General features: G+C 43.3%; 1 protein-coding gene across 1 annotated transcript in view; it reads right to left on the bottom strand.

Annotated features, from left to right (window-relative positions):
* Window positions 1–3466: 3466 nt before the first annotated feature.
* LOC144159799 (uncharacterized) overlaps window positions 3467–13380 on the bottom strand; it is a 176017-nt gene continuing 166103 nt past the window's right edge. Inside the window, exons 4-5 of the mRNA XM_077691485.1 lie at window positions 4440–4459; window positions 3467–3664 (exon numbers count right to left, since the gene is read on the bottom strand). Coding sequence (XP_077547611.1) covers window positions 3467–3664; window positions 4440–4459 — 218 coding nt within the window. The remainder of the gene's footprint in view (window positions 3665–4439; window positions 4460–13380) is intronic.

Genomic DNA, 13380 nt, shown 5'->3' with positions numbered 1-13380 from the left:
TGAAATGAATCGTCTTAGACGCGTCCGACGAGTTGGAGTAGCTTTTAGTACAGTTTACAGCAAAATACGTCTCCCTAGACTTCGTTTCACCCGACATGCACAACAATATGTAAAAAATAGGTGCACCGAAGCAAACTCCACAAAACCAACGATAGGCTACGCGCTCCAATGCGACGGCCCATATAAGTAAAGAGGAGAGTGCCGAGTGGCGGCTCCCCTCCCTATAGGGTGACAGCGAGAGTGTCACTACAAAAGTCACCGAGTTGTGAACTTTCACCGTAATTTCTGCGTAGGGAATTGCAGTGACCGAAACCCTGAACCTACTTATTGGGATAACCAAAAAAATTGGCCATGTACCTACTTGCTCACTTCGCTGAAAATGTCGTCGGAAGACGATAGTTTTATGCAACCTCTGCCACGTAAACGCCTCTCTTTTCTCCCCCGCCCACCTGTCGAGCTCTTGCCCTCCAGTCTTGCTCCTCCCACGACAAGCCCAGAGGAGGTCCACTAAAGTCAAATAAGATTTCCCCCCTTCCGCTTCTCGCGCCTTCTACTGGAACCTTTATTACTGTTGAACTTGGAACACGTAGAACACCGCCAGGACGTCCAAGCTTGCGCTTGTTGTTTTAGCGCCAGAGGTGTTTAAGATTTTAGTTCTGCCGTCCAGCGTTACCAAAAAAATACCAAGGAAGATACTGAGCGCACTTGAGCGAGCGCCTCGTGAGGCGCGTTCGGCGTTGGCCAGCTGGACCTTCGTGAGCACACTGCCCAGCGCTGGTGGCGTGATCTCTCGCGTACTGTATTTCTCGCCAGTTCGCGTGCATTCGCGCCTGAAGGTCGAGTTCGAGTTCACGCTACAGACGCTGAGTTCGCGAAGCCGGTTGCCGCAGGATATGGCGCGTGCTAACGCGGTCCACTTCGGGGAGATGTGAAAGCCTGCGGAGAAAACGATTCGGGCATGCAGTCATGGACAACTTTCAACGGTAAGCTCGGAAATCCATCTGAGCTGTGACAGCCGGGTCTCCGACGAACATAGTGGGACCGCCAGCTCAGCTATTTCTCCAGCCTTGCACCACTAGTGCATGCTGTAGCATTTTTTGTGTATTTTTGGGTCAGAATGTGGTCTTCAACAATAATTTTTATTTGCTCTCACACATATTAAGCACTCATTTATTTTAAATTAAAAGGTCAGGGCGAGTACCAGTTGTGCATAGATATTTCACCTTAAATAGCCCTAATGTTTTCTTTTTGCTCAAAAATGTTGACAAGTATGAAGTTTACAGATTCAGTTGTTCGGAAAGGGTTTGCCTATATAAGCGTCCCGTTCAAGAATTCTGTTAACTTTTGGCCGGCTGGCTCAATCGAGGGACAGACAAACAGAAAGCAAGACAGACAGACCAAATTTTTCTGCTTTCAGTAGCCCAAGACTATCGTCCGTAAAAAGTTCACAGCACGCTACAGATGAGGACGGTGATAAAAACCGAACATGAAAGCAAGAACAGAGGACGAGAAGGAAACACCAGTGCTTGCACGTGCTGTTCCGCTCTTCAATCTGTCTTCGTCTGTACTGGGCTGTAATTATTTGTTGCAAATTACCAACAAGCTTAACAAATTCTTAAAGAACAGCCAGGGTGCCGACATACAGGACTTCAGACATTTTGCTGGACAGGAACGGAAATCTTCTCTGACTTCGACGCCTCGATGATGACCTAGTGAAGTGTATTGCAGCGAAGGATAGAAAATATTATCTACAAACTGATATTTTTACGCAGTAGATGACTTTTAATTCCAACTAGACAAAATATTCTTGCCCCCCGAAAATAGTTCTCAGGCACACCTTGGAAATTTCTTGGCTAAACAAAAACATGCAATTTGTACCTTCACGCCTTGAATCAATCACTAAGCTGTATGGAACTCCCTTTATAGGTACGTATAGCTAACTTAAAGAGATTATTGCTCCACTTCAACTGGGAACGCAGCCTCACTCGCCGACATTCCAGGATTTTGTTGAGGAGATATACATCATCCAAAGACGCCATTCGACCTGTAGGCCTCGTATACAGCAGCATAGCCCCGTAGACAAACGGGACCCTCTTGGTGTAGAGCATTTTAAAATTACAGCGACCCTGATGGTTGATAAGGAGGCTGCAATTAGGTACCATGTTTCGTGATATATTTAATGAGGAACGCTGACTTTTTCGTAGTGGTTTCCGCGCGACAGACTAAATGCCGACGTGGGTTGCTTGAGAAAGTGAGAGGAAAAATAAAAGGTGCGAGAAAACAAATGTACCTGTGAAAAAATTGGCCGCATATCTGCTCACTTAGCTACAAATGTCGTCAAAAGTCTTCTGCCACCCCCGCCACGTAAACGCCTATTTCCTCTACCCCGCCCATCTCTCACACTTTTTTCACTCCAGTCTCGCTCCTCCAACGAGAAACGCGAAGGAGGTTTCGTAAAGTCAATTCAATTTTGCTGCGTTCCACTGCTCACGCGCACCTATTCGAACCTTTCGTTATTGTTGGGCTTGGATTGCCGCCACGAGGTCTAGGCTCGGGCGCTAGCCCGTTTTGTCTTTTTGTGTCACAACATTATTATCAACGCATATACTTTTTTGTTACCGCAAAAATGAGACCTTCATCTTTTTACAGAAAAATAACACTGCTAGAAACAACTATGTGTTGATATTTTGCTTCAAATATGCCTGTTTTCTTTTTGGTGAACAATTTGGCAAGTATGCAGTTTTGAATCAAATTGAGTGGTTTGGTAAGGTTTTGCCTTTATAAACTTCAAGTTTCAGAATTATTATAGCATTTGCTTGGCGGCTGAATCGAGGAACAGACGGACGGACGGACACAACGACAGACCAAAATTCTCAGGTTTGAGGGACCAAGAAAGTATCTCGTCTTTAAATATTCACTTCACGGAGTGTCATACAAGGAAGGACAAAAAAAAAGTGAGTCCATCCGAAAAATCGTCTGTGGTGTCCTTTTTTGCTAGAGAACGTTAAGAATTTTAAATATGACTCTGCTGGAGCTCTCGAAGTTGCCTTTAATTCTAATAAACGTATCTGCCTGCCCAAGGCCTTTGATATATTCTCAGTGGCTGCATTCGGCCGCGTAGGTACGGCAGCAAAGGGGGTAGGCATGTGGGTACCAATTTTATCAAAGACTACTAATCTTCTGCACTCATTTAGCCATACCAGTGACATTAAAAAAAGTGTTTTCCTTCTTAGTTAGACGGGTTGCTGGCTTGCAAGGGCATCGACCAGTAGAAATTGTTTCGTCTTGCGGGCAACGTGGCTTATATGTCTAGTTGATTAGATGTAACCAGCTGTATGACGTGTAAAAGAATAGAGACCAGTAGTGGACTGTGCCTTCCACATTGATTTATTTTCCTTTGCCCTTTTATCCTCTCAAGGAAGAGCAGATTCTCCGGATGAACGAAGTAGACCGAAGGGCAAGCTGCTTAACGCTTGCCGTAGCCCCCGTAATGGCCGTGTCCGCCGTAGTGACCGTATCCCCCATAGTGACCGTGGCCGTACCCTCCGTAGTGGCCGTGACCATACCCGCCATGCCCGTAGCCGTGGCCGTGTCCATAGTGGTGGTGGTGGTAGTAGCCCGCCGACACAATGGCAGCCAGAAGGACGATGACCAGGACAGCGAACTACAAAAAAGTTGTCATTGATACGCATTAGGCTTACATGTCCGCTCAACGTGTGTGCAGTTGGAGCCTGTTCTGATTAACTCGAGAAGGCATGGTTCTACACCTACGATTTTGCAATACGAGGTGTTCGTGGGAGCGCTCCCTAGATTTTGGTCCCGTAGTTGTTAACGTCTACTGGGTAAAAAAATAAAATCATAAGTCGTCCACAACTTGGTGTCCAACCGAGAACTCACTGTTTCCGATGCGCTAATCTTATACCATCACCTAAGTGTTGCATCGTCCATGTCCCGACGCACCTCCGGGATTGGATGCACAACTTTACTGGGTGAAAAACCGATGTTAAATGTGCCGTTCCTGTGTTTCCACAGGGGAGTCAGCTCAGGTCTCCCAGTTTTTGAAAGGGGAGTCATTTCACTAGGCCCTGTGGTCCCTCTTTAGTTCGCAGAGCACGTGCACTCTCGGTGCCATGAATTCACAATTGTCAAAGGGGGCAGTGCTGGCCAATTTCACGTCGATTGACCGACTGTGGGCGAGTACAGACAAACTCTGTTCGGTGCAGCTACTATGCAAAGCGGTGATTTCGTCTTGAAGAGACAAGCTATCACTGTACTTTACATAAGGCGTGTTAACAGTAGTTTGTCTGAAGTATTTACTTATTCATTGTAACGAAAAAAGGAACATATGCACTATAAAGTATGAGTACGCTTCAACGATTAGAAGCTTCATGTGTTAATAAGAGTTGTAGCAGAGCGGAGAACCGGTACCGGTACGGTACCCTGTGGGTGACCGGCGCCACTGCACGTGAGCAGAGAGAAACTGGTTGTGCGCATGGGCAAGTGTACCGGGTGCCTTACCAGGACCGGTTCTCCGCTGTGTTATAACTCTTTAATATGGCCAGTTCGCTGGGCCTTAATAAATTTTTCTGAAGGATTAGGGATTTGTTCTGAAGTTGAGAATAACTGGCACCTGTGCCATCTGTGCTGTTCATGGTGCACCGAGGGGTATGTTCGCGGATGAATTTCCCTCTACGTGTCATATTTAAGGAAAAAGTCTTGAACTTTCAGTTCTTCGTTTTGCAACAGATTAGAGGGACCATGAAAACAAAATACAAGTTTGTTTTATTCGAAAGATTAGGTGTTTTATAATGCCCCCAGCGCTGGTCCGGCAGCAAACGATGCTTTATTTACTGAGAAATTACCCAATTTAAGCCAAAAACTCAATTCTTTCGCTCTAACGTGTGTTTCGTGACGTCTGCGATGACGTATCCAGGGCAGGTATTTGAAACGAATGTTAAGTATGGTCCTAGAGCTGCAGCAGACGACAAAACGTCTTTCGTTGCTTCTTTTACCGTCCGTTCTCTAGGTGGCGCCACAATACCGCTCACGCCCGCTGTCAACACTCGCTTTGTTTTTGAGCGGACTTGCACCTGGCTTATTTTTGTTACGGCTTATAGTAACCGTGTCGTGAAACATTGGGTATGCGGGACAAACAGGGTTACGTAAGACAATGACGCTTATGTCAATTGGCCGGTGTTGTGTGAGACAACCCCAAAGCGCAGGACTGCTCTGTAGCTATAACAAGCATAGTGCACGCAGTACGCACAGGGGCTACTATGTTTACGTATGTGTTCGTAACTTACATTGTTTACCCCATCATTTTAATTGCTATAAAATAATATGCATTAAATTTAAGAAATACAGCTCGCTCTGCGGGCTTATAAGCCCTGCCTAACTTGCGCTTACTTTTGCCGGCCTCAGCCAGAGGCACAGCTGCCCATAATAGGTCATAGGTACTAGAGCAGGAAATGAGCTAGTGGGTCGCATGGCCATTCTATTCTTTCCTAATTATATAGGTTATTTGAGCGAAGTTTGCTTTGAAAGTGGTGTCAGTGTTATTACGCCTTTGTCTGGAGTGACGAAAAGCGAGAGAGGGTGCCTTTAGACACAAAAAACGGCGAAACACGAATGCGACCAAAAACGCGCAGCAGTGCGCAGGACAAAAATAACCTTGCTTAACCTAAACGCACGAATTATTCGGAACAAAATACAGACACTCTAAAATACATTGCTCCTTTATGAACCAGATATTGTGGCTATTACTGAGACTTGGCTATAGCCATCTGTGTACAATCATGAAATATACCCCCCCCCCCCCTTCCCCAAACTATGTCGTTGTTCGAAAAGATAGGCCATCCCATGGTGGAGGCGTGGCACTACTGATACGACGCACTATATCGTATACCCTTCTTCCGCCAGTACGAAACGCTGAGGCAAGCTCCTGCAAAATCATTTGTAACGGCATTACAGTAGTAGTCGGTGGTGTTTATCGAAGCCCCTCTTCTGAGGAGTGTATAACAAACATTCACGACTTCCTTCGACATCATGTTGATAGCCCCCGTATCGTTCTTATGGCTGACTTTAACCTTCAAGATATAAATTGGACTAACATGCGCCACACATCCCCCGGTTCAAGTGCTCTCACTAATTTAATGGTGAATTTTAACCTCCATCAAGTTGTACAGCAACCAACGCGTGTGCAAGGCACAGCATGAAGCATCCTAGACTTAAATTTTCTTAGCCATCAGTTTGAACTATACCAGTACCATGTTAACGTTGTAGATGGTATCTCAGACCACAAAATGCCAATCTGTCGACTTACACCCGACCATCACTTACGCATTCGATCTACCAGAACACTGGTAGCTAATTTCATTCAAGCGGATGATGGTTGCATATTAACATACCTTGCGCACGAATTCCCAAAGTTGTCAGAATTGGCTGGAAAGCCCGACACACGCGTCAATAGAATTTGGCTTCAGTTTAAAAATATTGTGTCACACTGTGTGCATGACTTCATTCCCCTGAGATTAACACGGCTTTGCAAAAACAATCCGTGGATCGAGAAGTTATACATGCCAAAATAAAGGTCAAGAGATTGCGTAAATCTTTGAAGAAAAACAAAATGAGCTCTCCTAATGCACCTAACCTGAAAGGCGCAATCGCAAACTTTAAGTCCAAATTAAAACAAGCAAAGGATAACTACTTCCAAATAACGTTGTCTTCATTCCTAAAAGATAACCCGTGTAGATTCTAAAGCTATTATTGTAAAAAAGCTAAAGCTAATTTTTACAATAATTTTTTTCACTCTGTTTTCACAAAAGATAAGAGAAAAACCCCAGACCTTCCTTTCGCCGATACTGTTTTAATTGATCCCTTGGTTATATCTGATGAGGGAATTTTTAAGCTCTTGCTGAACATCGATCCCAAAAAAGCATGCGGGCCCGATGAAATCCCCAACAATTTTCTCAGACGTTACACGGAATAGTGCAGCCGGTATCTAGGATTAGTCTTTCGTAAGTCTATATCTTCTTCAAAGCTTCCTGGTGATTGGAAAAAAAGCAAAAGTCGCACCGATACCTAAAACAGCCAACAGCGAAGATCCATCTGATTTCAGACCATCTCACTTACTAGCACATCATGTAAATTATTTGAACACATCATTCTGAAGCACATAACTCTATTCCTAGAGACCAAAGGCACCTTATCACCTTACCAGCATGGATTTCGAAAAGGGTTATCCACAACAACGCAGTTAACTGAAGTTGTACATTGCCTTGATTTTTCTATTAATAACCGCTCGCAGACAGACTTGATACTGCTAGCTTTTTCTAAAGCATTTGATTCAGTACGTCATAAAAAAATAACTGCAAAACTCAAAAGCATACTCGGAACCGGAAACCTAACAAATTGGATCGGAGACTTTTTATATGACCACTCGCAATTTCTAATCTTTGAAAACGTACAATCAGATAGCCTGCCCGTAACATCCGCAGTACCGAGGGCTCAGTTCTTGGCCCGCTCCTTTTTCTTATATTTATAAATGATATAACGACAATTATTTCACGTAAAATAAAACTTTTCGCTGACGATTGCGTTATATATCCCGAAATCAATAGTTCCAAAGACCAGGTTGCGCTACAGGAATCCCTAAACCAGCTTGACAACTGGTGCGCAAAGGGGCAAATCAAGATTAACCTCAGAAAAATAGTGTGCATGACCATAAAAAGAAAGAAAGAACCAATGAACTACCCTTACAATATTAACGGCACGCGTCTGGCGAAAGTACATGAACATAAATATGTAGGCGTAATTTTAACATCCAACCTTAAATGGGACTCCCATATCGTTCACATTACATCCGCTGCCTTGCGCAAGTTATTTTATATTAGAAGGTGTCTGATGCCCACACCAAAATCAACAAAGCTTTTACCCTACACAACATATATCAGACTAGTATTAGAATACTCCAGCACAATATGGTTCCCGTATAGTGTCACTAACATGAAAAAAACTGAAAAAGGTACAGGGACAAGCCGTAAGATTTATCTGCAACAAATATAAACGTACTGACTCGCCAACTAATATGCTATTGGACTGTGGACTTAATACACTGCAGTTTAGAGCTAAACAAGCCCGTCTAAAATATATGTTTCAATTACTACACAACCATTATAAAATCGACGCATACAAGTTCATCCACCCTTCAGAATCCCGGCAAACAAGGCACAAACACGCACACACCTTGACTGAATATTCTTGCAACAATGATGCCTTCAAATATTCTTATTTTCCCGCTCGCCATCAGAGGATGGAACCGCTTGGACCGATCCGTAACTAACATGGATTCATTGACTGATTTCTTGTCCAGAATCTCTAACAATACTAATTAACAGGAAAGTAAAACATGCAATTCTAATGTTTATGAAGTGTGGATTTGAAAGTTATGTATGCTGTACACCGCACAGTGAACAACCCTTAAGTTGCGCCGGTATAACGTACAGCATCGTGTTCAGCGTCTACGAATTTAGAATGTACTTACTTTTTCTTAATAATGTATTTTTCCTGTGAATTGAATATGTATGACGTGCTTCACCAATGTGCTTCATCTTTGGTTTTCTTTGTTTGATGTAAATACTATATACCGACCTGTGCAACTTGCCGCAGTGTGATCACTTGCTGACTAATGGTTTTGTTACTTTTTTTGCTGTTCCGTTCCTGCGCGGTCTGAATTGTTCGTTGTAGTTTTCGCACGTATATATGTTTAGTCGCTATGTCAATTCCTACGACAAGTTGTTTTTTCTAGCTTACTTGAGTACACTTCCCCTGTTGGCATCCTTTATAAAATGTTGAACATCAATTATTATGTTTATATTATGCATTTAAGCAACCCCTGAACTTGTTTCACTTCTTTAGTATCCTTTATGGATATTTGGAACCTGAAAAATCATTCTTACATTATGAGTTACTACACCCTTATTCGTGTTACGACTTTTTGCTTTTATTACTGTTATATTACCTACCGAACTAGTACTCTTGTAATTATATGCATATCCTCCTGAATTCCCACCTGCCTTGGTCTCAAAGGAGACTGGCAGTATTTTAAATAAATAAATAAATAAGGTAATCTCTTGAATTAACCAAATTTACAGGTTGTCTTCATGGCCCGTTTAAGCATTGCCTCCTTCCTAATGGTTCAGACGGGGTGAACACGAGAATGTGCTGGTAGAGGAAAAAAGAAAGGCACGCAAACAGGCTCAAGTTGTCAGATGCAATGGCATATACGTTTAGTGCTTTCTTTACGGCCTTCGCGATACATCTGGACACTGGCTGGCGATTTGCCTTCTCTAAATTTTATGCATGCTCCTTATTCATTCTAGCGGCCCGAAAAATTGAAGCACCTATGTGTGATACGCACTTATATAGGGCGGCTTACCCAGAATACTTTGATTCCCTCGTAATCTATACCCTTATTGCGAAAGGGCGATGCCAGCAAGAATGGATGTTTCTTTATAAATTTATATATGTTTCTCTTTTCAGCGCCCTTGGCTTTTTTTTTCGTGTTTGTGTGGCCAACATATATGAAATGTGTAGAAAATGAGAAGTTCTTTTCTTTTATTTTCTAGCTAATATCATTAGCTAGAAAAGAAAACAAGTTCTTTTCTTTTCTAGCTAATATCATTAGCCGGTTTGTTCGGCGCAGAATTCGCCTTTGTGCAGATTACTACGGGGCATTGGCCGATATGACATAACTTTTTTCTCGCGTTGCGAGCATTCTGTGTGAACTAATAAATTTTCCGTTTTCACAAACTCTTTTCTCAACGCTAGCTTTAATGAGGTGTGTGATACGGCCGTCGAAGCTTTGGTGCTCGCTAAAACAGACTGAAGTCGAAGCTTTGGTGCTCGCTAAAACAGACTGAATTGGGAGGCGTTGGCGTCCACGTATGAGACGGTATTTCATAGCTTTTAAGTACGCCTCCTGCCTATTAGGGACTGATCGCGAGTATTTTTGACTCATGAAGTAGTGTTCCCCTGAGAGAGCTCTTATAGGTCACCGTTGTGCGCCCTGATTACTAAAGGCGCGATGAGAATTTCTTGGACTACGCAATTCAAAAGGTGCGCTGCTAAGCTCAATATGCTAAAAAAAAACAAAATAAAGAACGTTGTGCTGATGAAAGAAATATTAAAACAAATTTACAGACCTTTTCAAAGTGCGGATATAAGGGGCACGAACGAAAATAATTCCTAAAAGAAAGCAGCACCAAAGACCGGTCAAAAAAAAAGCAACCTTACTACATATATGTGTGTTTTGAGGTTACTTTTTTTTCTTTTTGTCTTACTTTCTCTTGAGCTGTTTCCCTCAAGTACAATTTACCTATACTAGTCGATCAGCGAACACTTCAGAAAATAAATCCATAAAAGAAAATAACGGCACACTTCGTTAAATCAGACGCGATGGGCCAATTCATCAGCCCTTGGTGAAAAGAAACGCGTGTTTCCGTAAACATATGTGTATAAAATTTGTGTCGCGTGCAGAAGCATGCAAACAATACGCATTCAGATAATTTTAAACATGTGCTGCTCACAAAAAACGTAAATTCGAGCTTTTCTTCTGCGCAGCTCACTTGACCAACAGAAGTCTCAACTTTTTCGTCATCCCCTCAGCGTGAATCCTAAACTTATAGAAAAACGCAGCAGCCTTACAATCCGCAGTGTTAGAAACAATCCCTTCGGCAGTACTCACAATAGCCTTCATGGTGAGTTCTTGAAATCTTATACAAGACAGGAACAAAACTGCAAACGCGGTGATGGCGTCAGCGGGGGCAAAATCTGCTGTGAAGTGCGCTCAGCAGCGCACCTTTTTATAAGGGCGCCCAAATATTGGTCAAGTCTACGCTCGAGGGAAGTGGCGTGAAAGCAAGCGTGAAATTGTCGTGTGGCTACCTATCAGTTTCCCGGCTTTTGGACGAGCGTTCTCCTTCTTCATGTAGCCTAGCTCAGTGACCGAAGCTTTGATTGTTTCCAACGGGAGAATTGGGGCACTTCATTAATTCTCTCTTTGCCGGCCCTGACCACTCTGTTGTAAGCCACTGGATATATTGTGAAGTGCGGGTCGCAGTTGATTCTAAGCAGAGCAGCTTCATGTAGGTTGTCGCGCGCCTTAAGCGGAACTGTACTCAGGGCAACAAACCAAGCGTGACCCCGCCATCGCGTCCTGGTATTTTCGGCGCTGCCTATGAAAGGCGTGCCCGGGGACACATCTCATTACACTTCATTCTTAGCATCGACGTAAGAAATGAGAACCAACTGTTTCGTCACTGATGATTGCGCGTACCGCCCGTAGGATAATCCTCAGTTGTACTCAAGGACGGAATTTTTGGTGCGTCCAGGACAGGACAATCAATTTCTGGCTCGTTTCACGCCTAAGCGAACCCTACAGAGGAAAGCTCCAATAGCGGCTCGCACTTTCTACGTACTTGTTCCAGCTTTTCTTGTGATTTCTTTGGCGTTTGCTGGAAGTGCGGATGGATGTATTTGTTGTTTAAGCAGCGTGAACTGGAGTACAGATGGTTTGTGTGCCAGGGCTACATTTGTAGGTGCATGATTGACTGCGCAATTGCAATGCCTTTAAATGATGTTTACGGCCTCCGTAGTACGCGTATGCGCAACTAGTGATTGTTATAGTGTATAATGGCCCGGAAATAAGACCAGCGAGAAGTTATTCACTGATATGTTTGCCAGAGCGAAGAAAATAGCCGCTTATAAATAATTTTCTGCTTCTTAAGAGAGCATGATTAGGCAATTACATAATGAAACATTAAGCAAAAGGAGGAGAGGGGCACTGAACAGAGCATTAACCCCAGCATAACTACATGACAATCAGTCATGTAACCAAATTCATCGAATCAAAGTCCCGAAGTCCACAGTGAGCAGTTTATGCATGATTCGTTCATTTTGCGTATTTGGAAGCATTTTATCACGAGAAAAGTGCATTGAAAAGCACCCTTCCCCTCGTACCGTACTCCTCAGCGATCTGGAAACGTTGTTTGTGAATACAGACTGGTAAGGCCGCAGGGCGGAATTTAACGGATTGGAATATGTTTGTCCTATATACGCTGTCTGTGAGCAAGAAAAACGATAGTATTAGCCAATACATGGTTGACCACGAGCATTTTGAAAACTGAGATAGCCTTAGGCCACACGCCAGAAAAGTGGGGCACATTTGCGATGGTTTTAAGGCGGACTCGAATTTCGCGTGCCGTTTTCCCTCCTCTCAAGAATCAGGCGTAACAAAGGATCCAGAATTCCACTGATTACAGAAATGCATGCTTGCACACCCAATGCAACCAGAAACAAAAGTGACACGAATCTACCTCAGGGTCTGTTTAAGTGAAGCAGCGAAGAAATACGTTGGACGAAGTTTATATTTCCAGCATACACCGATTTCGGAGGTGAATTTGCAGAGTGACTCTGCAAAAAATAATGAAAGCTTGCATAGAAACGTGGCAGCATAAATAGGCATATGTGGAAATATAAAACAATAACAAACACCAGCAAAGTTAGAGAATCTTTCGTCAATTTAAAACTGCAAAAAGTTGCGTATTGGAGTAAAAACACAGTGCTTATATGTACGGCTAAAAACAAGTGAAATATGCACATTTGATGTTGTCCTGTTAGACCACGGTGGAACAGCTTTTTCAAACCAAAACCGGCTCAGCTTTGAAACCAGAACCGGTTCAGTTTGCAGGCTCTAGTTCACCGGACAGCTAAGAAAAAAAAAGAATTGCGCGCACCTTAGTTTTATCGCATTAAAAACGGCAAGAGACATATACCCTCGATGTGATTACGCGAAGGTGTGGTGATATATGAAAAAGTAATTACTTGAACAAGAACAGCGGGTTATCTTGAAAGAGCCGTTTCCTTACCTTTTCCTTGTTACCTACTCCAAGATAGAAACTTGTACGGCTTTCAGCTTTGACCCGACGCACCCAATTACGTCGCACCCGAAGATGCCGACGCACCCGAAGATACGTCGCATAGGTTTTTATATCTTATGTTTGGGAAGTAGTACATGTAAATGGTGTTTAGCAACTCTCGTCTATTTACGAATGCACACAAAACGCTTCATATGTGTTTTGATGCATGTTTACCCTCTCTTTTCCTTCAGTTTCTCGTTGCATGTGCTGCTGTTGATTATTTCGCGCTATTAATCCCCGTTTATCGGTGGCACGTTTCATTGACACGTTTGGTCTCTTCAGGTGCGGTTGAAAAAGCCATTATCACCTTCTCCCCTCGTCGACGTGTGCCCAGCTACAACCCAGAGCGTTAATGAGGGTATTTATTCCGACAAATGTGCAAGTCACCTTGATGCAAGACGTA

This window comes from Haemaphysalis longicornis, unplaced genomic scaffold (assembly GCF_048455015.1).
Source record: "Haemaphysalis longicornis isolate Haplotype H1 unplaced genomic scaffold, Haemaphysalis longicornis Haplotype H1 scaffold_1, whole genome shotgun sequence".
NCBI classification, from domain to species: Eukaryota; Metazoa; Arthropoda; class Arachnida; order Ixodida; family Ixodidae; genus Haemaphysalis; species Haemaphysalis longicornis.
This window is presented reverse-complemented; position numbering and strand designations above follow the sequence as displayed.